At 50.8% G+C, this 21,582-nt stretch overlaps 9 protein-coding genes across 9 annotated transcripts; 4 read left to right on the top strand and 5 right to left on the bottom strand.

Moving 5' to 3' along the window:
• Positions 1-91: 91 nt before the first annotated feature.
• On the top strand, positions 92-1,994 carry N7496_011721 (amidase; the record flags this gene model as incomplete). Its single annotated transcript, XM_056704634.1, has 3 exons — positions 92-219; positions 289-860; positions 925-1,994. The coding sequence occupies 3 exons, from the start codon at positions 92-94 to the stop codon at positions 1,992-1,994; spliced, it is 1,770 nt and encodes a 589-aa protein (XP_056550594.1).
• Positions 1,995-4,260: 2,266 nt separating this feature from the next.
• Positions 4,261-4,641, top strand: N7496_011720 (uncharacterized protein; the record flags this gene model as incomplete). Its single annotated transcript, XM_056704633.1, has 1 exon — positions 4,261-4,641. The coding sequence occupies one exon, from the start codon at positions 4,261-4,263 to the stop codon at positions 4,639-4,641; it is 381 nt and encodes a 126-aa protein (XP_056550593.1).
• Positions 4,642-4,972: 331 nt separating this feature from the next.
• Positions 4,973-6,383, top strand: N7496_011719 (anaphase promoting complex subunit DOC1; the record flags this gene model as incomplete). Its single annotated transcript, XM_056704632.1, has 2 exons — positions 4,973-5,459; positions 5,548-6,383. 2 exons carry the CDS (start codon positions 4,973-4,975, stop codon positions 6,381-6,383), a joined length of 1,323 nt encoding a protein of 440 aa, XP_056550592.1.
• A 293-nt stretch (positions 6,384-6,676) lies between these two features.
• On the bottom strand, positions 6,677-8,142 carry leu2A (3-isopropylmalate dehydrogenase LEU2; the record flags this gene model as incomplete). The annotated part of the gene is made up of 6 exons (XM_056704631.1): positions 6,677-6,909; positions 6,968-7,594; positions 7,675-7,774; positions 7,830-7,895; positions 7,962-7,982; positions 8,092-8,142. The coding sequence occupies 6 exons, from the start codon at positions 8,140-8,142 to the stop codon at positions 6,677-6,679; spliced, it is 1,098 nt and encodes a 365-aa protein (XP_056550591.1).
• An 805-nt stretch (positions 8,143-8,947) lies between these two features.
• N7496_011717 (CDP-diacylglycerol--inositol 3-phosphatidyltransferase) lies at positions 8,948-10,038 on the bottom strand (the record flags this gene model as incomplete). The annotated part of the gene is made up of 4 exons (XM_056704630.1): positions 8,948-9,316; positions 9,379-9,755; positions 9,841-9,955; positions 10,000-10,038. The coding sequence occupies 4 exons, from the start codon at positions 10,036-10,038 to the stop codon at positions 8,948-8,950; spliced, it is 900 nt and encodes a 299-aa protein (XP_056550590.1).
• Positions 10,039-11,082: 1,044 nt separating this feature from the next.
• ptcA (type 2C protein phosphatase PTC6) lies at positions 11,083-12,897 on the bottom strand (the record flags this gene model as incomplete). Its single annotated transcript, XM_056704629.1, has 2 exons — positions 11,083-12,725; positions 12,837-12,897. 2 exons carry the CDS (start codon positions 12,895-12,897, stop codon positions 11,083-11,085), a joined length of 1,704 nt encoding a protein of 567 aa, XP_056550589.1.
• Positions 12,898-13,568: 671 nt separating this feature from the next.
• N7496_011715 (putative RNA splicing factor (Pad-1)) lies at positions 13,569-15,471 on the bottom strand (the record flags this gene model as incomplete). The annotated part of the gene is made up of 4 exons (XM_056704628.1): positions 13,569-13,827; positions 13,905-14,384; positions 14,452-14,760; positions 14,825-15,471. The coding sequence occupies 4 exons, from the start codon at positions 15,469-15,471 to the stop codon at positions 13,569-13,571; spliced, it is 1,695 nt and encodes a 564-aa protein (XP_056550588.1).
• A 726-nt stretch (positions 15,472-16,197) lies between these two features.
• Positions 16,198-17,446, bottom strand: N7496_011714 (fatty acid alpha-hydroxylase; the record flags this gene model as incomplete). Its single annotated transcript, XM_056704627.1, has 3 exons — positions 16,198-16,351; positions 16,415-16,663; positions 16,725-17,446. 3 exons carry the CDS (start codon positions 17,444-17,446, stop codon positions 16,198-16,200), a joined length of 1,125 nt encoding a protein of 374 aa, XP_056550587.1.
• Positions 17,447-18,337: 891 nt separating this feature from the next.
• Positions 18,338-20,166, top strand: N7496_011713 (ankyrin repeat domain-containing protein; the record flags this gene model as incomplete). The annotated part of the gene is made up of 4 exons (XM_056704626.1): positions 18,338-18,351; positions 18,536-19,487; positions 19,545-19,957; positions 20,022-20,166. 4 exons carry the CDS (start codon positions 18,338-18,340, stop codon positions 20,164-20,166), a joined length of 1,524 nt encoding a protein of 507 aa, XP_056550586.1.
• Between the last annotated feature and the right edge of the window lie 1,416 nt (positions 20,167-21,582).

Raw genomic sequence — 21,582 nt, 5'->3', positions numbered from 1 at the left:
CTGAGCCTCGGCATGTGACGATTACGTAGGACTATCTCTTAACTCCGTCTGAGGAATGCTCCATGTCAACAAGCGATCAGCTCCCGACAATATGAGTTCCGATAATCTCTCATTTTTGAACTACCCAGAGCCCCAAGAAGGCCCCAAAGTACCGTACAAGAATGAAACTCAGACCATCCCGGTGTTTCGAGGTACTCCGTTGGCGATCGGCGCGACATTGTAAGATGCGACGGAGCTTATTGCAGCTGACGCGGCACAAATTTGCTAATACATCGATACGCAAACTAGAATTCATAATATCGGTTTCATCCAGAGTCAATTCTGGCGTAATGCTGGCTTTGATGTCATTCGCCAAATCCCCCATCTCAACGAGTACGCCGGCCGTTTTGATCCCACCGTGATTCCCGTCGACAATGCGCCCAGTGGTGATGTCCCAACGCCTCCAGTGCAGAGGAGGAAAGGCGATAAATACTACTATACTTCCGCCGACTACCATGCATTGTATTCCTCGGGCGAGTTGACCCCACTCGCCGTCGTGGAGACCTTGCTGCCTCTCGTGCGACGCGACGTTACGCCCGCGGGGAAGCACTCTACTGCTTTCTTGGAATCGCAAGTTGATATCATTTGTGCGGCTGCGGAGGCTTCTACGGAGCGGTATAAGAAGGGCCAGCCATTGGGGCCGCTTGACGGTGTACCAGTTGCGATCAAGGATGAAGTGCATGTCACTGGTTACAAGCGTACACTTGGAACGAAACTCGACTTCAAGCATGGAACTGACGCAACGTCGTGGTGTGTGCAACAATGGCAAGATGCTGGCGCTATCGTGATTGGAAAGACTACGATGCATGAGCTTGGCCTGGGTATGTACCCCTTATGAACTATTTCCTCCTGGTATCTCGTGGCTAACTGGCTGCACCTTTTCAGATACGACTAACAATAATCCCAATTTCGGAACTCCACGAAACCCCCATAACAAGACCTACTACTGTGGTGGATCTTCTGGTGGATCTGGTTACGCCGTCAGTGCTGGATTAGTGCCCATTGCCCTCGGCGCAGACGGTGGCGGCTCGATCCGTGTTCCATCGTCTTTCTGTGGTATCTGGGGTCTGAAGACTACTCATGGCCGTGTGTCTGGTGCACCATCCTTGAGTCTCGCTCCGACGCTTGGCGTTCTCGGGCCCATGGCGAGCAGCATTGACGACCTTGCTCTTGCGTATCGGCTCATGGCAACACCTGCCCCTGCTTCACAGGACGCGATATCCGCGCAGTTCCCCAAACCGCTTCCATTACCCGCTGACCGTAAGAGGACCAAGAAGATCGGCATTGTCCGCGATTGGATCGATCGTGCCGAAGCTCCTGTCCGAGCCGTGTTCGACTCTGCGCTTGACTATTACCGTCAGCACGGCTATGAAGTTATCGATATCACGATTCCATACATACCCGAAGGCCAACGTGCTCACGTTCTGACCATCGTGGCAGAGATTTCATCCGGTGTCGATCCGCGCCAGATCCGCCACCTCTCAGCTCCGAACAAGGTCCTCGTCTCCGTTGGAACGTGGCAGATCACCGCGCAAGATCTTCTCACCGCTCAGCGCTTACGCAACCTGATCATGAAGCATATCGCATATCTGTTCAAGACTCACCCCGGTTTGATGATCTTCACACCTACAACACCAATTCCGGGATGGCATATCGATGGTGGTGAGAATGAGCTTTCTCGCGGCTTGTCGGATGGCAAGACTTCCGTGCGGAACATGGAGTATGTTTGGCTGGCCAATTTCATGGGTTGCCCCTCGATTAGTTGCCCGGCTGGTTATGCCAAGGACAGTGGTGTACCCGTTGGTGTTATGGCTATGAGTGATTGGGGTACTGAGGAAGACTTGATTGACTTTGCTCGGGATGGTGAGGGATTTTTGGATATGCAGGTTCCATCGGGCGAGGACTCGGTCTGGGAAGATGTTATTGGTAAAGCCAAGGAAGCAGGAACTGCGTGATTGGGATGATTCTGAAATGTGATGATTTGGGATTTCAAAAGGGAAATATTTTAGCGAAATTGAATGGCTATATTGGCTTAATCCTTACAACCAATGTCTATACGGGTGATTTGAGAGAGACTTCATGCACTTAACACTGGTCTAGCATTTTGATGCTGAACTAAGGGTCGTCTCATATGCCCTTGGGTGAAGTCTAAGGATGTTTAGACTCGTGTTCCCAATACTAGTGACATTGTTGCACGGTGGCCAACGACAAGACAAGCTATCGTCGCCCAAGACTGCACATCACGAGTCGATTTTATGACACGGTGAAGGAGCTTGTGGTCCTATCGTCCCCACATTCCATATGGTCAGTCTTCTCTCGATCTTCAAGTCGCTATTGACCATCAGGACGACACAAAGCTGAGTTCACCGCTAGTGTGGAGCACAACTTGATCATCGAAACTAAATCTCCTCCCCGGTCGTGTTTTTCAAAGTGGGAGTTATCCTCCGAGAGGACAACTCCGTAGGTATTACAAAGGCTAGCTACTTGATATATGCAGAAAATCGATGGATCAGAGCGTGCCACGTGCAGAGAGGTCTGATAGATACCGCTCACTAGTGTCCTTAGAGAGCTAGGTTGTACTATGAATGGTGAAGAGTTCATCAATTGGTATAGAGTAGACCAGGAACCTGAGATCGGGTATTATCTTGACCTTGACTCGGCGTATCAAGTGTATACGTATTTTGAGTGCGCATACGCAGGCATGAATATGTATGGTTGAAAACCCGACCATCTAGGAGCAACATTCGGGAGAGTCTTGAGGTCTTCGTTCACAAACCTGGAGGTGCAAGTGGTCATCTACATCAGGTTCAACTATATACTCTCCGTAACTCAAATGACCTTCGCTTCCAAATTAACGTCTCTTTTCTTCTCATCTTAGGCATGTGCACCCTCTTTGTATTTTCTCTCGTAACATCTACCTGAAGTTAGTAGATACTGGTTTACTTTTGGCTATAAATATAACCAAAATCCTACTGGAAGCAACCATCTCAAATTTCTTCCAAGTTGTCTGCTCAATCAAACAAAGCCATACAAGCATACATTGCAAAACTCTTACATCCTATTCATCATCAAATTATCATGAAGACCAACGTTATCCTTCTGCTCACACTTGCTGCCAGCATCATGGCCGCCCCTACCCAGGACAGTCCAAATGGCATCGACGACACGCTGCCCGAACCCTGCCACCATGCGAGCCCGTGTAGCGTGTACTGGAGCGGCAGATGTGAAGCATATTGTGGGAATTGGGGATTTGCGTATATGAGCGAGGCTGGTTGTCCTCGTTATAGTAAGAGATGCTGCTGCAGGAGGTAATTCTTGCTCCGATAGTAGCTCGGTGGAAAAGCCAGAGCTTTTTTTTTTCGCTCCAAGGACTCGATGAGGGAAGGGGATGGTAAAGAAATTACATCTAGTGGCAGCTACTATACAAAATTGGGCTTGTGACACAAGAGCTTTCTTCGTGTTTCACTTTGAGCAATCAAATCAGTTGTCAATCTTAGTACTGAAGGCGGAAATTATTTAATTCAGAAAAATTGCCTCACACCTTTATCTGATTAACTACATCTTTTATGTAGCTGGTACTTATGAGTGTTGAACCATTCCAATGCTTCCATGGGATAAGCAAGAGGAACGGGAATACCTCATCCTATAGTCACTGTATCCAACGGTTTGGCCGTACAATTACGTGGCCCTGGAACTCCTTAATCTCGGCCTGAAGAATTAAAGTCTCAAATAACCCGCTAGACCGAATGAAATCGAGTTTCCACAAAGAATATGGAAAGATTCGTCATGGTTCAAAGTTGTCGGCGTTAAATACTAGAAGGGGTTGGATCCGGACTCCACACCGAGGTTGTTGTGTCGATCACTTGCTTCAAACAATTATCATTATATTTAGGCACAAAACCTGAAGATAGTTCAACACGTAGATTCAAATCGTGTTGTTTGAAAATGAAGCACGGCATATGGTATCTCGTGTCTGCAGCTGCAGCTGCACTTGCTCAAACCCCATCGGGGGGCTATCCATCGACCAGAAGCAACCTTGGGGCAAGATTCGGAAACGAGACGATCACCCCTGGAGTTTGGATCAGTCCAGATGGTATTAATTATCATAATGCCTATATCCATCAGTGATGCTAACTGCTAAGCGTAGATGTTGGTAGTCAGCCCGTCGTTTATACCCGAGAGAAACAAGCAACGAAACACGACAGCACTTATATGATCTTCATGCTGGATTTGAACATTCCCGACTCCGACGTTACAACGTCAGCATATTACAGTACTCTGGTCCCAGGACTAGCTATTAATACAACAACTCGGCTTCACTGGTGGGGTGGCAACTATACCATTGGAAAGCATGGTCTTTTCGTGAACTCGAGCGACGCCATCGCCGAATATACAGCTCCCCGACCTCGAGACAGCACCAATCATACCTATATACTCTACCTCTTCGAGCAACTCCGAGGTTATGTCCTTCCAGAGGAGGCTTTGGATGGAACGTACTATTCTCAGACGGCCGAGGCTCGTTTCAACTTCACACTGGCTCCTATTGTCAAGGAAGTGGGTGAACCAGTGGCAGCTACTTATTTCCTGAGCAACAACCCTTGAATCGGGAGATATGAGTGCTACTTGGGCCCGGGGGCCTCGGATGATTTCACTATCAGCTGCTCGCTTATGACTGCAGTTGACATAGTCTCACATATCAAGTTCCTTCCCTTCTCTGGGATCATTTGTACCTGTCGGCAAGAGATGGATACTGGAAATATAAGTCACTGACACAACTAATCCTTTCTGTTTTGTTTTTAATCTATCTTGTAGCGGACCATCTCATACTTTGTAGCTCCGATACTGCGCTAACCGTAAACGGCAATCGAGCTCCCCGCGCGGAAGTAAACATGAAATTGACTGCCCGCACTCGACAACCCCAAGTGCTCCTACCATGCCACACCTGCGACGACAACCAAACCCCCACGACTACCGGGATCAAGGCCCCAATGGACCCGGTAGTCTGCGCACTCAATTCCAGACCCCGCCATCTCGACATACCCCATCAAACCCAACCCACCGACACCCACCCTTCACAGGACCGCAGGAAGTGGTGACACCAGACATGGCGCCAGCTCCTGCACACCCGGCTCTACAGGCCAACCCATTCTCTATTTTCAGGCGACCCCGTGGTGACCAGCAACCCCCGGAGACTGTGGAGGAAGAAGAGGAATTGGACGATGATTATGATCCGAATGCGCAGGATGAGGAGCAGATTGAATATGAGGATGGTATGGGCGCAGACGATCAATTTGACCCCGACGAAGGGATTGATGCTTCGGGGAATATTGATGGCGAGGAAGTTGACGACTTACTCGAGGATGAATATGAGGGAGAGGAAGATGAGCACGAGGACGGTGACGAGGAAATGCGAGATCGAGGTATGGAAGGAACCCTTTCCACCCGTCTCTTTCACAACAGCCAGGCTGTTACAAGCAACCTACAGCCATTGACTAACACTCTGAACAGACCGATCGCCATCACCACTCCCTCCTAATCTCCGCGAAATCTCATCCCTCGCATCATGGACCGTTTCCACCTCCAAACCAGGCTGCGGCGTCGCAGCTCTACGACACCATTCCCCCGCGCAATACTGGCAATCCGACGGACCACAGCCACACACTCTAACCCTCCACTTCTTCAAACTGGTTGCCATCGTTCGCATCCGTGTTTATCTCGACTTCGACCTAGACGAGAGTTACACGCCTACTAAGATGGTCTTCCTCGCCGGCATGGGCGGCAACGACCTCGTCGAATTTGCAACTTGGGAAGGAGACGCGCCATGTGGCTGGGTCGATGTACCACTCGAAGGTGTCGGAGGACGCAATGGAGGCTGGGTACGTGAGGACATTGTCCGGCGCAAACTTCGCTCAAAACGTACCCGCCGACAAGCAGGGCGTTATGGCAAAGATGCTCGCGTCGAAGGGGAACCAGGCGACGAAGACGACCTCGAGGGCGAGGACGCCGACGTGGCAGAGGAGCCTGAAGAACCCTATGCCGGTAACGTCCTCAAAGCAATGGTGATCCAGATGCGCGTGATGGAGAACCACCAGAACGGAAAAGATACCCATGTCCGTGGCTTCCAAGTATTCGCCTGCGATGATAATCGCCGCCGGGTTGCGGCTGCGCCGTCTGCTTCGGCTGATGGTCGGCATCGACGACACAGTGCCCGGCAGTCTGTGCGGGGAGGAGTTCCTGGTTTAATGCATAGTCGGACGGGGAACGAGGATGTTGATACTAGCAGGTTGATTTCGACTTCTGGTCTGGACGAGCCGGATTGGATGGGTGAGCCGGTGATTCGGTGAGATGGACGTGCAAAAAGGGTTGGAGTAGCATTTGAGATGGCGTTTATCCTGGTTTGTGGAGTTTCTTATGGCTTTCAGATACCCTAGTCATTCGCATGGTATGCTTGCGCAGCCAACATTTACTTTATTATCAAATTCGCAGTTATTACATCCCAGTATTAGTATTATCACATCTACGAATATAATAATATGAAAAAGATCCGAAAAGGGTATTCAATTTTGGTTTCTACAGTCGTTATATGTCATATAAGAAACGCCTGCCAGAGAGACGCAACTGGCCGCTTTTTTTTTCTTTACTTGAGCAGCTTCTCGAGCTCGGCAGCGACGGCATCACCGACCTCGACAGTGGTGGCCTTACCACCGATATCGCCCGTGCGGACACCAGCCTCGATAACGTTCTCGACGGCCTTCTCGATGATCCGGGCCTCGTCGAACATACCGAAAGAGTACTGCATCATCATGGCGACGGAGAGGATAGCGGCGACGGGGTTGACAATACCCTTGCCGGCAATATCGGGGGCAGAGCCTGATACAACTTGATTAGCAACGTTCATGCAGGGGGAAGATGGGAACAGAAATCGTACCGTGGATAGGCTCGTAGATACCGTTGACGCGGCTCTTGCCATCGGGGATACCGCTCAGACTGGCACTGGGGAGGAGACCCAGGGAACCGGGGATGACACTAGCCTCATCACTGATGATATCACCGAACAAGTTACTGGTAACAACGATACCGTTCAACTTGCGGGGGTCCTTGATCATAAGCATAGCGGCAGAGTCGATCAGGTGGTGACCAATCTGGAGCTGAGGGAACTCCTTAGCCATAACCTCAGTGACGACCTTGCGCCAGAGACGGCTAGTAGCCAGAACGTTGGCCTTGTCCAGACTCCACACGGGGAGAGGGGGGTTGTGCTGCAGAGCCAGGTGAGCGGCCAGACGGATGATACGCTCGATCTCGGCGCGAGAGTAGGGCTCAGTGTCCATGGCGAAGCCGGAACCATCGTCCTCCTTGCGGTCGCCGAAGTAGATACCACCGGTCAGCTCACGGATGATGTTGAAGTCGACGCCGCGGCAGATGTCGGCCTTGAGGGGGAGCTCTCGACCAGCGAGGGAGCGGCGAAGTTGCAGGGACGCAGGTTGCCGAATGTGCCCATCTCCTTGCGCAGACGGAGGATACCCTGTTCGGGACGGACGGCGCCGGTGCCCCATTTCTATTCATGAAAAGAATGACGATCAGTATATGGTTTTTATTTGTTTTCCGGTTCCGTTATTCGGATGAGAGATATCGAACGTACGGGTCCACCAATGGCGCCGAGAAGGACAGCGTCGGCGTTCTTAGCGGCCTCCAGGGCCTCGTCGGTGAGAGGGGAGCCGGTGGCATCGATGGAAGCCTAGATCTGGGTTAGTTAACTAGCTCCTTAAGATGTGGTGGTGTTCAGCACTCACGCCGCCGAGCAGGTGGTCCTGCAGGTTGAAGGTAACATCGCGGTTCTTCTCGATCACCTTGAGGATCTAGGGATAAATTGGATTAGTTTCTCCTCTTCGAGCTCGATTGTACCAGGTATTCCTCTCTCTCACCTTGATAGCCTCGGAAGTGACCTATTGTTTCGCGATAAGTTAGCTTCAAAATCCAGAACGCGTGTGCGCCCTCCCAGAGCTCAGAGAAGCTGGGGAATAGCGGGGCAGGGATTCTCGAATTCTAACGTACCTCAGGACCACAGTGGTCACCACCGAAGACGACAACGTTGAAGGCAGGCATTGCGAGGCTAATTGAACAAAAGGAAGAACGGTATGTTAATTGGAGGTGACTCAATTGGATGGAAGCAGGGGAGTAGAGCTTTAAAAAAGGTGGGATTGCGGGTGAAGTCCACCCCGCCAGCTCCGAGATCGGCCCAAGTCGGCCCAGTCGAAATCCACACCTCCGAACCAACAATAACACGCCTCGGTTTGTCTTATTGAGTTTGATATGGATTTGCGGCTTTGCGGGTTAGAGCGGGCCGACGTAGTATTGTATTTTTGAGTCATTCGATATTATAGGATTTAGGTGCTACTACTGACGAAAACATGGATTTTCAGACTCGGGGACATGCATTAAATGATGTATAACAGCGGCATTAAAAATGGTCAGACCAAGGGAGAAAAAGAACAATGAGGTGAAAACGACAAGATCGAAGAAACAGGCATGAAAAGAAGCGAGGAGAAGAAGAAAAAGAAAAGAATGAAAGTAGCATGAAGACACAACCCTGTGTGCCCTATACAAGGGCCCTCCGATATTCAGACCATTCCAGGGACCCTTTCCCTATCCTGCCCAAGACGCTGATCACAAAGTATGACTCGAACCGCCAAATCAAACATTCCGTCAGGAAGTCTAAGGTGATAGCTTCTTGCGCTAATCAACCCATGGGACTCCCTGAATAAAAAATCACAGACCGACCGAAGCTCCAAAGACATGCATGACCCGAGGACAAGTCGGGCAAAAGACTAAAAGGAAGAACCTCTCAACCGGCCGGGAGCCGGCGAGACGAAGTCATCTGCGCTGCACTTCCAGCAACGTCCACAGCAGATCACTTCTTGCGGTTGGCACGGCGGGTCCGGCGATCACCTTCTGCGAGCCAGCGGCTGGCGTTGACCATCTGGACAACGTTGACAAACTGCTTGAACAGCATGACGGGGGCAGAGATACCGGTGATAACCCACGGCCAGAAGCTATCGATCTTGTTGGCGCGGGCCATCTCGAGGGCACCGGCACTCCATGGGCTAGCGAAAAGGCTGCTGGGCACGGGGTTGGCGGGGTTTCCGGGCTGCACCGAGGAAGGCTGGGCGTCGCCAACGGGCTGGAGGAGCGACGGCGAAAGGATCGGCGATGAGAAAGAGAGCAGGTAGAGCCCGATGAAGAAGAGCTCATTGAGAGCGCAGCAAATGAACAGAACAACCTAGTAAAACAACATCAATCAGAATTGCGTATCCACTACAAATAGGAATGAGAAAGGCATACCCTGCTGTGGTAGTACTGGTAGAGGATCCAGCTGCGGCTGGAGTCAACCTTCTTGTGGCTCTGGTCTGAACCACCCATGCTTAGCGTAGCGTACATGTGCATGTAGTGGCTGGCCAAGTCCAGGCAGATCAGGCCCTGGAAGACGATAGCCCATCGGGGCCAGGCGGAGCTCAGGAAGACAATCAAGCAAGAGGTCGTGCAACGGTCGGTCACCATATCCAACACGGCGCCGAAGGTGGTCGATTGGTTAAAGTAACGCGCCGCATAACCATCCAATGCGTCGAGCAGGCACGACACGCTGTAAAGAAGAGAGCATGTGCGAGGGTGGAGGGGCATGTAGTAGAGGGATGCGAAAGCAAGGACAACTCGGAAATACCCTGCAAGCGAGCGTTAGTATGTTGATCAGGGCCAGGTGCGGAGAAGGGCAGCAAGCGCGGGAGACGCGCAAAGTGGACATCATACCGATGAGGTTCGGGGCGAAAAGGAAGATGTTCTCCTTCTCGTCCTCTTCCTTCAGAGATGATCGTGACCTCTTCTTGGAAGGCGTGCGCTTGGTAGATTTGGATGGGGGGAGGCACTGCCATTTCCAGTAGACAGATCTTCGCTATCGTCGGCGGGCACGCCCAAGGCGGCCTTTTGTCGTCGCGTGCGAGCACTCATTGTGGATGGCGGAGGGGTTGGTTGTTGATGTGTTGATTGGGGGAAGGATGACACGACACGGTGGCAGCGGTCGGTCGAGGGCACAGCACAGTTGGTGGTTTTTGCAAGAGATAAGGATGATAAGGAGGGAAGCTAGCGATAGATGAGGGAGAAGCGATCGGATCTGGTCGGAGGGATAAAAGAATCGGAGGGGGCTTGATTGAAAGCTTAGAGAGTTAAGGATAGGGGGGGCGCTTTAAGGAGAAAATTCGTCCCGAGGCGATAAGGTAGAATGATAAGATGGCGCGTCGCGAAAGTCCAGGTTGAGCCTCTTTGTACCAGCTAGAGAGCAGAAGACGGAGAAGCCACGAGGTCGAGTAGTGAACAAGCAGGAGAGAGAATGAAGGATTGATTTAGGATGAGAGTAGGAAAGGAAGGGATGAAATCTTCGTGAAAGAAAAAAGGAAGAGTAGTGGAAGACTGGAAGTGGTGAGATTTTGTGTTCTTTACGGGTCGGCCGGAACCTTGGAAGCTTTCCCCACGCGGGAAGAATCCACTTGGGCTTTGTTTGGTTGACTCGAGCTCTCCGTCATCTTGGGCTGACAGTAGCTATCCTGGTCTCTCATGTTGATTGGACCATCTAGAAGACAGGAACTAATATTCTAGCTGCCTAGTAGGTTTCAATATTCCATTGCATGGCCTGATTACTGCTTCAATGAAGATTGACACGGCAAAGACTATATACTATCAAATAGATGCAAATGTATATATGTATAGTAATCGAGTCAATGGCTTGCTTTATAGGTGTCGTTGACATGTCTTGACTGGCACAAGACGAAATGAATCATGCTAAAATAACGGATATGAAAAAGGTGTATAGGACGATGATGTAGATGCAAAAAATCCCTGCAAAGCCACAGACCAGGAAATCGGAAAAGAAACACCACCCCAAACCCGTCCTTCCCACGGAACAAGTGCGATATTATGTGCAAGGAGACCCTGTTGTGAGGGCCAAAGTATATACATACGGACGAAAATTTCTACAATAGAGGAAAGAAGGAGACATCACGTCCGTGACCTGCGCGGATCGGTGGCATCCTGTCGCCGCCACTCGCGAGACTCCTTCGTCCCCAAACTGCCCACGCCGCCTTCCAGTCGTCGCTCCCAACCACCAAGTCGAATGACCAGGCAAGTGGCATTATCGCCTTCTCGGGTCACCTCGGTAGCGAAGCTGACCACATCTCGCGCGCCTTGCTCGGGGGTCCGGGCTTCTTTGACGATGTCCACGATCTCCTGGTCTTGCAGGGTACCGCTGATACCATCCGAGACCATGACCATGAAAGAAAACTCGGCCGGGCCCATCTCGACGCGACAAAGCTCAGGCTCGGCGGACACGCCAATGCGCTTGGATTGGACATCACCGAACGCACGGGTATTTGCCAGTCCGCTCATGCGCTCTTCGCCGAATGAATCGGTCACAAAGGTGGCAGCGTAGCGGCGCAGTCGGCCTGCCTCGATTGGAGAGGATGGGTGGTGGTTGGAAGTGAGCGGGACAGCTTGACCGGTCAGAGTCGAGCAGAGTAAAATTCGAGTGTCGCCCACATGAGCCACCAGTAGACTCGAGGGACCGGCTGGGTGCCAGAAGGGCGTCGGACTGGGTGTTGAGATTAGAGCGATACTGCCAGTACTTCCGCCCTTGAATCGCGACCGACCACCGATCTTCGGAGTTCGCGTCAAGCTAGGACTATAGAGAATCTCATCCTCGTTCAGCGGCTTTTCCGCTTGAGCGAGATCGTCATCACGCTTGGCCGCTTGCGCTTTGACGAAATCCAAGTCGGCGCGCAGAAAAGCATACTCCATAACCTCTTCGATGGCGACATAGCCTTTAGACACGGCGTTGTCTGTGGAATTGTCGGGGCCGTAATAGGTGAATTGAGGTGGCTTGAATCTCTTGAAATAGCCGCCAACCAATCGGCGCCAATTCTGCACGAGACTCTTCTCCAAGTCTCCAATGCGTTTGCGATTGGCCTCTTGCATCACCGGCAGAGGACTGGTAGTAGCCGAGGCTGTTGCAGCTTCCCCACAACTCAACCGTTGTTGATTTGTACGGAGACTCGATTGGAGATCAAAATCTGCGGCTGAGTTCTGGATATATTCGTGAAGATTTTCCTGCAAGAATGTACTGCACTCGGATCCGCCATGTCCGTCAAAGATTCCAAAATAGAATACTTGTGGATCCCCACTGGCGGTGTCCGCGGCTCGCGACTCGCGCGATGAAGGTAGTGAGTTTGGGCTCTTGGATCGCTTGATCGTGAGCGACGCTGGTGGTCGCTTTGCGAAGGCAGGAATATCGATGACGCCGGCTTGGTATGTATCTTCATTTGCAGGGCGAGTGCCACGGGCAGTGACGGCTCCAAAATGATGCTTGGCGCTGCGAAGCGGGATTCGGACCACCGTCATCTCACGGTCGACCAGATTTTGGAACGTCGTTGGTGAATGCGATGTATCTCCGACATGTGGTATTGACGCTGAACGAGGGAGTTTGTGAAAGGGAGAGGTTGGGCCTCGAGGGTCTGGATGAAGCGAGGATGACGGTAGATGCGTGACGAAGTAGTCGTGGAACTGAGGGCGCTTTTTTACGGCAGGTTGCTCGCGCGGTGGCGCAGCTTCGGAGCCATATTTCCGTAATGTTCGAGGACGAATGAAGCCTATTTGAGAGATAAATGAAGGTTTAGCGGGTGAAAGTACGGGGTAGTCGGCCACGATCTTCAACATAACTCGGAGACAAGACCGATTGTAGCCCTGGAGGTCTCACGTACCGTAACTGCCAGCCAAGGCCCAGGCCCTGCCTGTTATGCGCCTCGCTGAAAGGACAGTCATGAATGGCCCATCGATAGGTGATGCTGGTGGTGGAGGGAGATTGGAGTGTAAGAACAACCCGGCGTGGGGGGACACATTTCTTTGGCCCGAGCGTCGGCAGATAAGGTGACGGCATCGGCAGATCCATTCCACGGATAGGCGGGTTACCCCCGGAGTTCATGTCGAGGCAATGTTGATGATCTTGGTTATTACCTACTCAATGGCAATGGAATGACTTGATAATCCTAGAAAAAGTAGCCTTGATGATCCTCATGTTCAAGACGAATGATTTCCTGAGAGGCCTGCGCAGTTGACAAGCCGGGGGTCTCCGGACGAGAGCCGGCTAGCGAACTACGGAGAAAAATATAATTTTTTGGCTAGAAACGAGCAATTCAAGGGAAAAATAAGTCAATTGGTAACGCCTATTTGGACCTCAATTCTAACTGCTCAGAAAAAAAACGAACGCTCCTAGAGACAAAAATCATTTCAAGTAGCATGACCGTCGCAATGGCCAAGAAGTGGAGTAAAAGCACGCAAGATGGAGAATTGGCACCTACCAGGAGCAGAATCATCCGGAGAGCCTAGAGAGATCAAAGGGACGCCAAGAGGGATCTGCCTGGAAGAAACGGGCCATGTTAGAGTATTTAAGTTGCAAGATCTGTGGACACGGATGGAACCAGCACAAGTAGAGATCAGATGGCCTTGGTGCGGGTGAACAAGCTGCTGTAAACGGCGTCCACCACGGGTTGAGCGGTGATCCGCTTTCCGCCAAAGAAACGGCCATTCAAGCCCTTGATCGCATTCTCACCACCTTGGACGCGGTCGAACTTCAGGTAGATGTCGCCTTGAGAGTTTGGATCTAGCGAAATGTGAACAACATGGCCATATTTCTCTTCGCACTCTTGGCGGACGTCATCCTCCAAATCCTTGATCCAAGCTTCACCGGTTTCTCTGTGAAGAAGCTGTCAGTTGTCGAGTTCGGAAAAAGAAAAGCAGGAACAGGGGCTGGGAGGGATCGATGTACTTACTCGTTAGGATCGAACATGTTACGAAGCATGACGCAGCGACTAGCCATGTTCACATTGACAGGCAGAGGCTTGGTCTCGGTCTTGGGTCGAAGCACCTTCTGTTGTTCGTCGGCCAAGGGCTCGGGTTCATCTGTTCGTGCAAGCTTCCTCATCAATGCGTCCCTACTGTAGTTGTTGAAGTTCACACCGGCAACGTCCGTGTCATCGAGAGCACTGGCACCGGTGCCCTTGTCGTTCTCGCGGCCTCCGCCGGCACGGTCGAAGTTGCTCGTGCCACCAGCCTGAACACCACGGCCTCCATGGCCGGAAAATGAGGAGCCCTGGAAATTCGGTTGGTTTGCAGATGGGCCCTGCTGACGATTCGCGTTCGAATCGGGGGTGAACTTATCGTTGCCAAGGCCCACTCGAATGGCCCGACCAGCAAGATCAAATCCATTCATCTTCTCTAAAGCCTCTCGGGCTTGGTTGGGATCACGGAACCTGTGTGTGAACAGGTCAGTTTACCGCAAGACGACAAATGTATAAAAGAGAACGCAAGAAAACTTACTGCACAAATGCGTAACCTTTGCTTCGGCCAGTCTCATCTTTCTGCAATTGGACAAACTCGAGTTCGCCAAACGGTTCGAAGACATTCTGGAGGTCATTCTCAGTAATGCTGAAATGAACATTACCCACATAGAGCCGGTGAAACGGCGCGGAGTGCGACGGGCCCGAGCTAGCCTCGGGGTTGCGAGCTTGGCGGTTCTTCTCAGCTTCGGTAAGCTGCGCGATAATTGGAATGCCTAGAAGCTTCTGGCCGGTAAGTTGAATAGCAGCCGGCACGGACTCTTCGCTCTTGAATTCGACATAACCGACACTGGAGCAAGACATGTGTTAGCTGATAAGACTGTTGAGCAATATCATGTAAAGATCATACGTACCCTTTGGATCGTCCGCTCACCCGATCCTTGACAATCTGAGCTTCCTTCACAGGGCCGGCTTGTTCGAAGAAAGCCATCAGCTCCTTGGTTCTCAGCCGTGCGGCCAGCTGCTGGACAAAGATAGTCCGCTTATCCCGCTCATCCTCGTTTAGTTCGGGGGACTTGCTAGGACTCCGACGGCTAGGGCTGCGGCGACGGCCACCTTCGCGGTCACGTCGGGGACGTCTCTCTTCTTCACGTTCCCGGCGAGAGGGACGGTAGTGGCGATCATCATATGGCGAGCGCGAGCGAGATCGGGCACGTCCTGGACCACGATAGAAGTCACCACTGGAGCGATAGTCATCACGATCGCGACGCGAGCGTCGGCGCTCGCTTTCCCGGCTCCGGCTTCTCTTCCGGCTTCTATGGCTTCCGTTAGCACTGCCATGTTCGCTGCGTGGGCTCTTCATGTCCTCATCGCCATCAACATCTCGGCGACGGTCGCGGCTGCGGTCACGGCGTCGGCGTCTTTCACGGGAACGATCCCGATCCCGGCGTTCGGAGGGATCCGCGCGAGAACGATCATCGCGATCTTCTGATTTGGTAGAGGGGGTTTCGGCGGGAGCAGCAGTAGACTCGAGGAGAGCCTCTACGTCGAGTCCAGACATTGCGGAAGGTGCGTCTTGCTCACTGGTTGTGATCCAAATAAGGGCGAGGGTCAGGGAAAGTCACTTGAGACTCGGTCAGAGCGCCAAAGACAGTGTGAGTTTTGACTTTCGAACCCTTTTTTTCTCTCTTCTCCCTGTAAGACGGGTGGTTTGTACTAATTCTCTGTCACAGTCGGAGAATCGTTGGAATGTAGAATTGGTAAAGTGGCTAATCGACGGTCCCGAAGCAGTCAAAAGCGTCGGGTGAAGGTGGTGTCCAGTCATGTGACTCTAAAGTTTTTTGTCAGCCTAAGGTGTCGATTCGCCACTTCCGCCGCCTACAGAAACTTTACTGCATAAGATGAATCGCCGATAAAGAGAACAAGGTGACAAGGTGAATACAATGTGAACAATCAGTTTCAAAAAGGTTGGAATGAATCCTTTTGGAATCTTTCATTAAGATTAGGTCATGTACACTAATAAGTGATAAGTGATGCGTGTAGTACAATAAGAAGACTAGACATCCTCTTCGACTCGTCTCCTAGAGCCAGAGAAGCCGCCTATCCATGGACTAGGTCTAGGTCATGAACAAGAATCGATCCGGAACGCCACAATTGCCGACATGAAGGAGCATAAATGTACAGGCCCCAGGCGACTTGGAAATACCCAGAAGCGAGACTCAAGCGTAAACTCGTGAATTCAAGAGCCCGTGGCCGCTGTAAAGTTTCAAGCAACCAGACAAGCTTTTTACTGAGCTTTGACTCCTTTGGGAGCCGGAGTCTCCAGCTCGGTTCCAAACACCCGATCCCAGAAACGGCTGGTCACGCCAAATCCGTTCTCGAAGTCAGCGTAGTGGTGCTGCAGGTGATACTTCTTGAGCTCCTTGTAGTACAGAGGAAGGCTAGACAGAAATGTTAGCATCATGCCATACCTGAATATAAAGATAAGAGAATGGAAAACTCACTTGCGGTGGTGGAGGAAGTAGTGAGTTAAATCATAGCAAATGTAGCCAAAGACACCACCACAGAACACTTGGACAGCCGCAAACCAGTTGTAGAAGAACACGGCGTGAGCAAGCTTCCAGAAAGGAGCCGCCAGAATCACAAACAATGTTGGGGGCATGACCAGACGATAGCGGTCCATAGGCAGGTAGTGGTGAATGCCGTGGAGGAGGAAGTGTAGGGTCAGACCGACTCTGTTGTCCGGGAGCCAGCTAGAAGAGAATAAATTAGCCACTGCGGCACGGATGATGTATCAGGGAGGAAAGACCATACTTATCGACATGGAACAGGAAGCGGTGCATGAGGTACTCGATCAGAGTCCAGAGACAAACACCGCCGATCCAGTATGCGGCAGCCGCGGTAGGGTCTCCTAGACCTTGCGCTCCGATCATTGTCCCATAGAAGACCGGTGGCAGCCACATTATAGGCACCACATACCAGGCTGTCTTGCTGAGGGGCTCTAGGAAATTGCCGAAGAGTGGGGCAGAGGCTCCTCCCTTGTAGTGACGAGGGCGGTGGATCTGCTCAAGGTAAAACTCCTTGGAGAAGTTGCTGTACCAAAGCTGAGCGAACAATGGCTTATTGAGGTCCAGGAACTTGTGTGTCTTGTAGTCCTGAGTATAGTCCGTGTCGATTGACAGATCCTCTTCCCGGGACATGCCGGTGCTCTCGTAAACGGGCTGAGAATCCGACCCCTCGGTGTCGATACCAGATGCCTTTGCCTTTCCGGTGGCATCCGAGGAGATGAATCCAACGTGGTAGTCGGTCAAGATCTCGTAGGCGGCTTCAGAGTGCTCGTGAGAAATTTCATCCTTCATAATCTCCGCGACATCCTTGCCCGCGTAGTCCAAAATCAAGTCACCGCCACCTGGATGGTCCTCCACGAACTCGGTGACATCGTAGACATTGCGGCCGATCGTGATATAGCAAGATTTGGCGTTGTTATGCGACTCAACCTCGGCAGGTGTGAAAGTCGGCAGCACCCGTCCTGGCATCTTTGCGATTTTCGGGGATTGTAAAATTGGGTCAAACCGGTTGTAGCGTACGATGCGATAATTGGAAAAAGGTGTGTTGGCTGGGATGAAGAGGAATATGTCGACAGACAGGAAGGCGACAACAGATCTTGATCGGAGGATCGCGGTATTAAATTATTATTCAGGGGAGGGCGTGGCGTGACGGGCCATGTCTCCGCCCCGGCAGAATAAATTTATGCTCCACCAGGGAATCCAAGTCCGAGCCAAGTCAGGCAATGCCTATTAACTTCTGTTGGTCTCTGGTAGAGGGCATGAGCGATCAGGCCACCAGACATATTGTCTGATACTTAGATGCACCGAAGAATGATTGTGCATTCTATCCATTTCCCTCAGTAGCAATTGAAGCACAACTACAGTATGCATGTCTTGCGCTCAGGGCTCAACCAATCATGGAGGGTTCATAAAACTGATGTAATCAGATTTATGCCAGGGGGTACCCGTACCTGGTACATGGTAGATAGATTAGTAGTTGGATAGGCTATTCAATAGGCTATTGAATTAGTAGTTGAATAGGCTATTAAATAGCCTATTGAATTGATGATATCATATGGCTATTTAGGTGATAAAAACCGGCAGAAAAATAATGAAGCTTGTATAGGTGCATTATTTCTTTGTCCCCCTGTAGGTAACTTACTACTAGCTCGAGTTCCACTATCTCGATCGCTAGTGAATTGATGCCCGATCGCTATGCAGATACTACAGCTAGAATACAAGGACCTATTAAATCAACGCCGAAAATTGAGCGCTAGAAATGACCGCGTTCCATTCCACCTGTAACTCTTGGCGGTAGTCCTCCTCCTAAGCAAATCACAAGTATACATATATGTAGTGCAATTTTGGCCTAACGGAAATATGACCCACTTCAGGTATGTCTTCTGTCCGTATATACATCTGGATTTTAGGCCTTTCTTACTCCACAATTAGCATGTCGCAGAGTATGACTCGAGGGGAACAAGGCCAAATTTTTAGGGCGCAGACACATCTAACACTACGGCCGATTGTGCCGTAGACACCACCAGGAAAGATAAAACTGTCAAAATCGCTTCTCAGAAGGAGTCTTACATCTGAACTTCAGCATACCCTTGCTGTTGAGCCTGGCAGGTCTAAGCTCGATGAAGATAATATCCCACAGATTATGGTTGAAGTGTGTGCTGGTTTGGTCACCGTCGACGAGGAAAGCAACATCATCCGGCTGGTCCACTACACCACCCAGGAGTATTTTGAGCGAACGCGGAATCAGTGGTTTCCGGATGCAGAGTCCGATATTGCGAAAACTTGCATCACCTACCTCTCATTCAGCGCTCTTGAGAGCGGGTTATGTGAAACAGATAACGAGTTTGAGGAGATACTGGAGTCAAATAAGCTCTACGACTATGCCGCAAGTAACTGGGGTCACCATGCTCGTCTCGCTTCGATTTCATCCAATGAAGTGATGGACTTTCTACAGTGCGAGGCGAAGGTGATTGCATCAAGTCAAGCGCTGATGGCTGTTAAGCGACACTCTTGGCAGTCAAATTACAGCGCCCAGGTTCCTCGGCGAATTACTGGACGACATTTGGCGGCATACTTCGGAATCCAAGAAGCAGTAAAGGCTTTCTTGGATGAGGGTTTACCGGATATCAAGGACAGTGATGGTCGAACGCCATTGTCATGGGCGGCAGAGAAGGGGCACGAGAATGTGGTCGAGCTACTGCTAGCGAAAGCCGGCATTGACGTTAATTCCGCCGGCAAGACCGGATTGGCAGCATTGTCTTTTGCAGCAGAGAATGGGCACGCGGAGATCGTCAAGATGCTGCTCATGATAAAGAGTATTGATGTGAACCAACGGGACAGTTACGGTCGAACGCCGTTGTTATGGGCGGCAATAAAAGGGCACGAGAGGGTAGTCGGGATACTACTAGCGGCCGCCGGTATTAAGGTCAATTCTAAGGATGAGGACGGATGGACAGCCTTGTCTTATGCGGCAGAGAATGGCAAAGAGGTTGTCGAGATGCTACTTGCAGTGGACCGCGTTGATATGAACACTAAGGATAGCAACGGCCGAACGCCGTTGTCATAGGCGGCAATGAAAGGGCACGAGAGGGTAGTCGAGCTACTACTAGCGGCAGCCGATATTGAGGTTAATTCTAAGGATGAGGACGGATGGACAGCGTTGTTATTTGCGGCAGTGAATGGCTACAAAGAGGTTGTCAAGATGCTACCTGCAGTGGATGACATTGACGCAAACTCCATGTCGTCTGATGAGTACGACAGAGGGCGGACAGCATTATCATTTGCGGCAGAGAAGGGCAGGGAAGAGGTGGTCAAGATCCTGCTGGCAACTGACGGCGTCGACATAAACCATAAATCAACAGGCATTTACAATAGCGGACGGACTGCGCTATCATTCGTTGCAGGGGAGGGGCATGAGGAGATAGATAGTCAAGATACTACTCTCCACCAATGGCATCAATGTCAACTCCAAGTCGACCGGTATCTACGGCAGGCGGACAGCACTATCGATTACCGTAGGGAAAGGACACAAGAACGTTGTCAGGCTGCTGCTCCAAAATGGTGCCAATATCATCAAGTCGAAGCATTGGGATGATTGGACGCCGCTGTGGCTTGATGAACCCGATGCAGTGACGACACCCGAAAGCTTTGAATACATCTCAGAGGATCCAGGGTCGGAAGCCTACTAAACATGTATCTGTAACACTCCAAGTCGTCATAGGTAGCCCGACTGCTATGTATAGAGTGCCCATACGGGCTGCAGTTTTCTCTCCTTTCAAGCTATCGGTATTCGCTATACGGGAAAATTCATCCAATTTTCTATCACAGGTAGCTCTGCTTCTCTCTTTCGAACCCGTCTTAGGATATACCACGGGTTGATTTTTCTTGATATAGTATCGTAGGGGCCATCTAGCATTTGTAGTATCAATTTCCTCCGGTATTACTCAAGTAAGAGCATCGCTCGTTATACACAGCCACAAAAGCCCTCACCGGGACCTTGCGTCTCTAGGACAGATTCAAAGCGCCGCTATATGGCGGCGGCAGTCTAAAAACCAAGTGTGAAAGCACCTAGAGGTGCAGGGTTTTGATGATAGACCGACCGTATTCGAGTACTCGGAGAGGGACCGCAAGGGTCGGTGAAATGAATCTATCGGCTCTCAGTCACAGCCTCGGAGATAAATATCCCACAAATGTTATTTACACGGATAAGACGTCCGGTTTCATAGTGGACATCTTAGTATCCTGGAATTTGACTATGTCATCCTGGAGGTCATTCATTATGGTCGATTGTTAATACTGATCACAGCATACTGGCGCCATACATGGAAAGAGTAGAGTAGATCTTATGGCCGTCCTATAATCGGGTCTCTGTCGATGTGGTCAAGGCTTTGCCTGCAAGAAGGCCTTTGTTCGACCTCCATAGAGAGTCTGACTCTGCAACCATCCATGGTCTTGGCCACCAAAAGCCTTACGCGGCCCAAGGTTTCAGGTTCTATTTAACCTTTAGCATGTTAGATTCCAGACAGACAAAATTCACAGACTTGACGAAGGTTCTCTTCCCGAATCGCTATTTGAAGGGCCTGGGCCTGTCACGTCTTAGTTGATCGGTTGGTAGCTGAAGGTGTGTCAAGATGAATAAGTAGCAAGAGAAAAGAGACAAGGCATTGTACTCAAAATCTCAAAATTGGCTGGCTTTTGGCCGTACCAAGGCTTGTTAGCCAGGCAAAAACCCACGGCTAGAAAAACCTTACTGGGATATTGTAGATCGGCATTCTTTTTATCAGATTATTTGAACCCCATTCAGTGCTCAATTAGCATACTAGTTCAAACGCGATAACACCCTAACCGAGCCTTGAAAGTCAATCATGTCTCTCAAAAGTACTACTAATCTAATCAAGGGGAGGAAATCACCTTCCTGTATGGGCATGGCCTCCGGAGTATGAAGCAGGACGAATACAAGAAAAGTCTAGCATACCCACTATGCATTTCGATAGAGTTCAGGACAGTTAGACCATTTCTCGCATGCGTCGCACAACCTTCGGTCGTGCTCCGGGCCAGTTCGAGACCAAGAATTCTTATTTTCAGATACCAATGGCTTTTTCTGG

The sequence above is a fragment of the Penicillium cataractarum genome (assembly GCF_028827025.1).
Source record: "Penicillium cataractarum strain IBT 29864 chromosome Unknown utg000009l, whole genome shotgun sequence".
NCBI lineage: Eukaryota > Fungi > Ascomycota > Eurotiomycetes > Eurotiales > Aspergillaceae > Penicillium > Penicillium cataractarum.
Note: the sequence above shows the minus strand (reverse complement) of the source record. Positions and strands in the feature narration are given on the sequence as shown.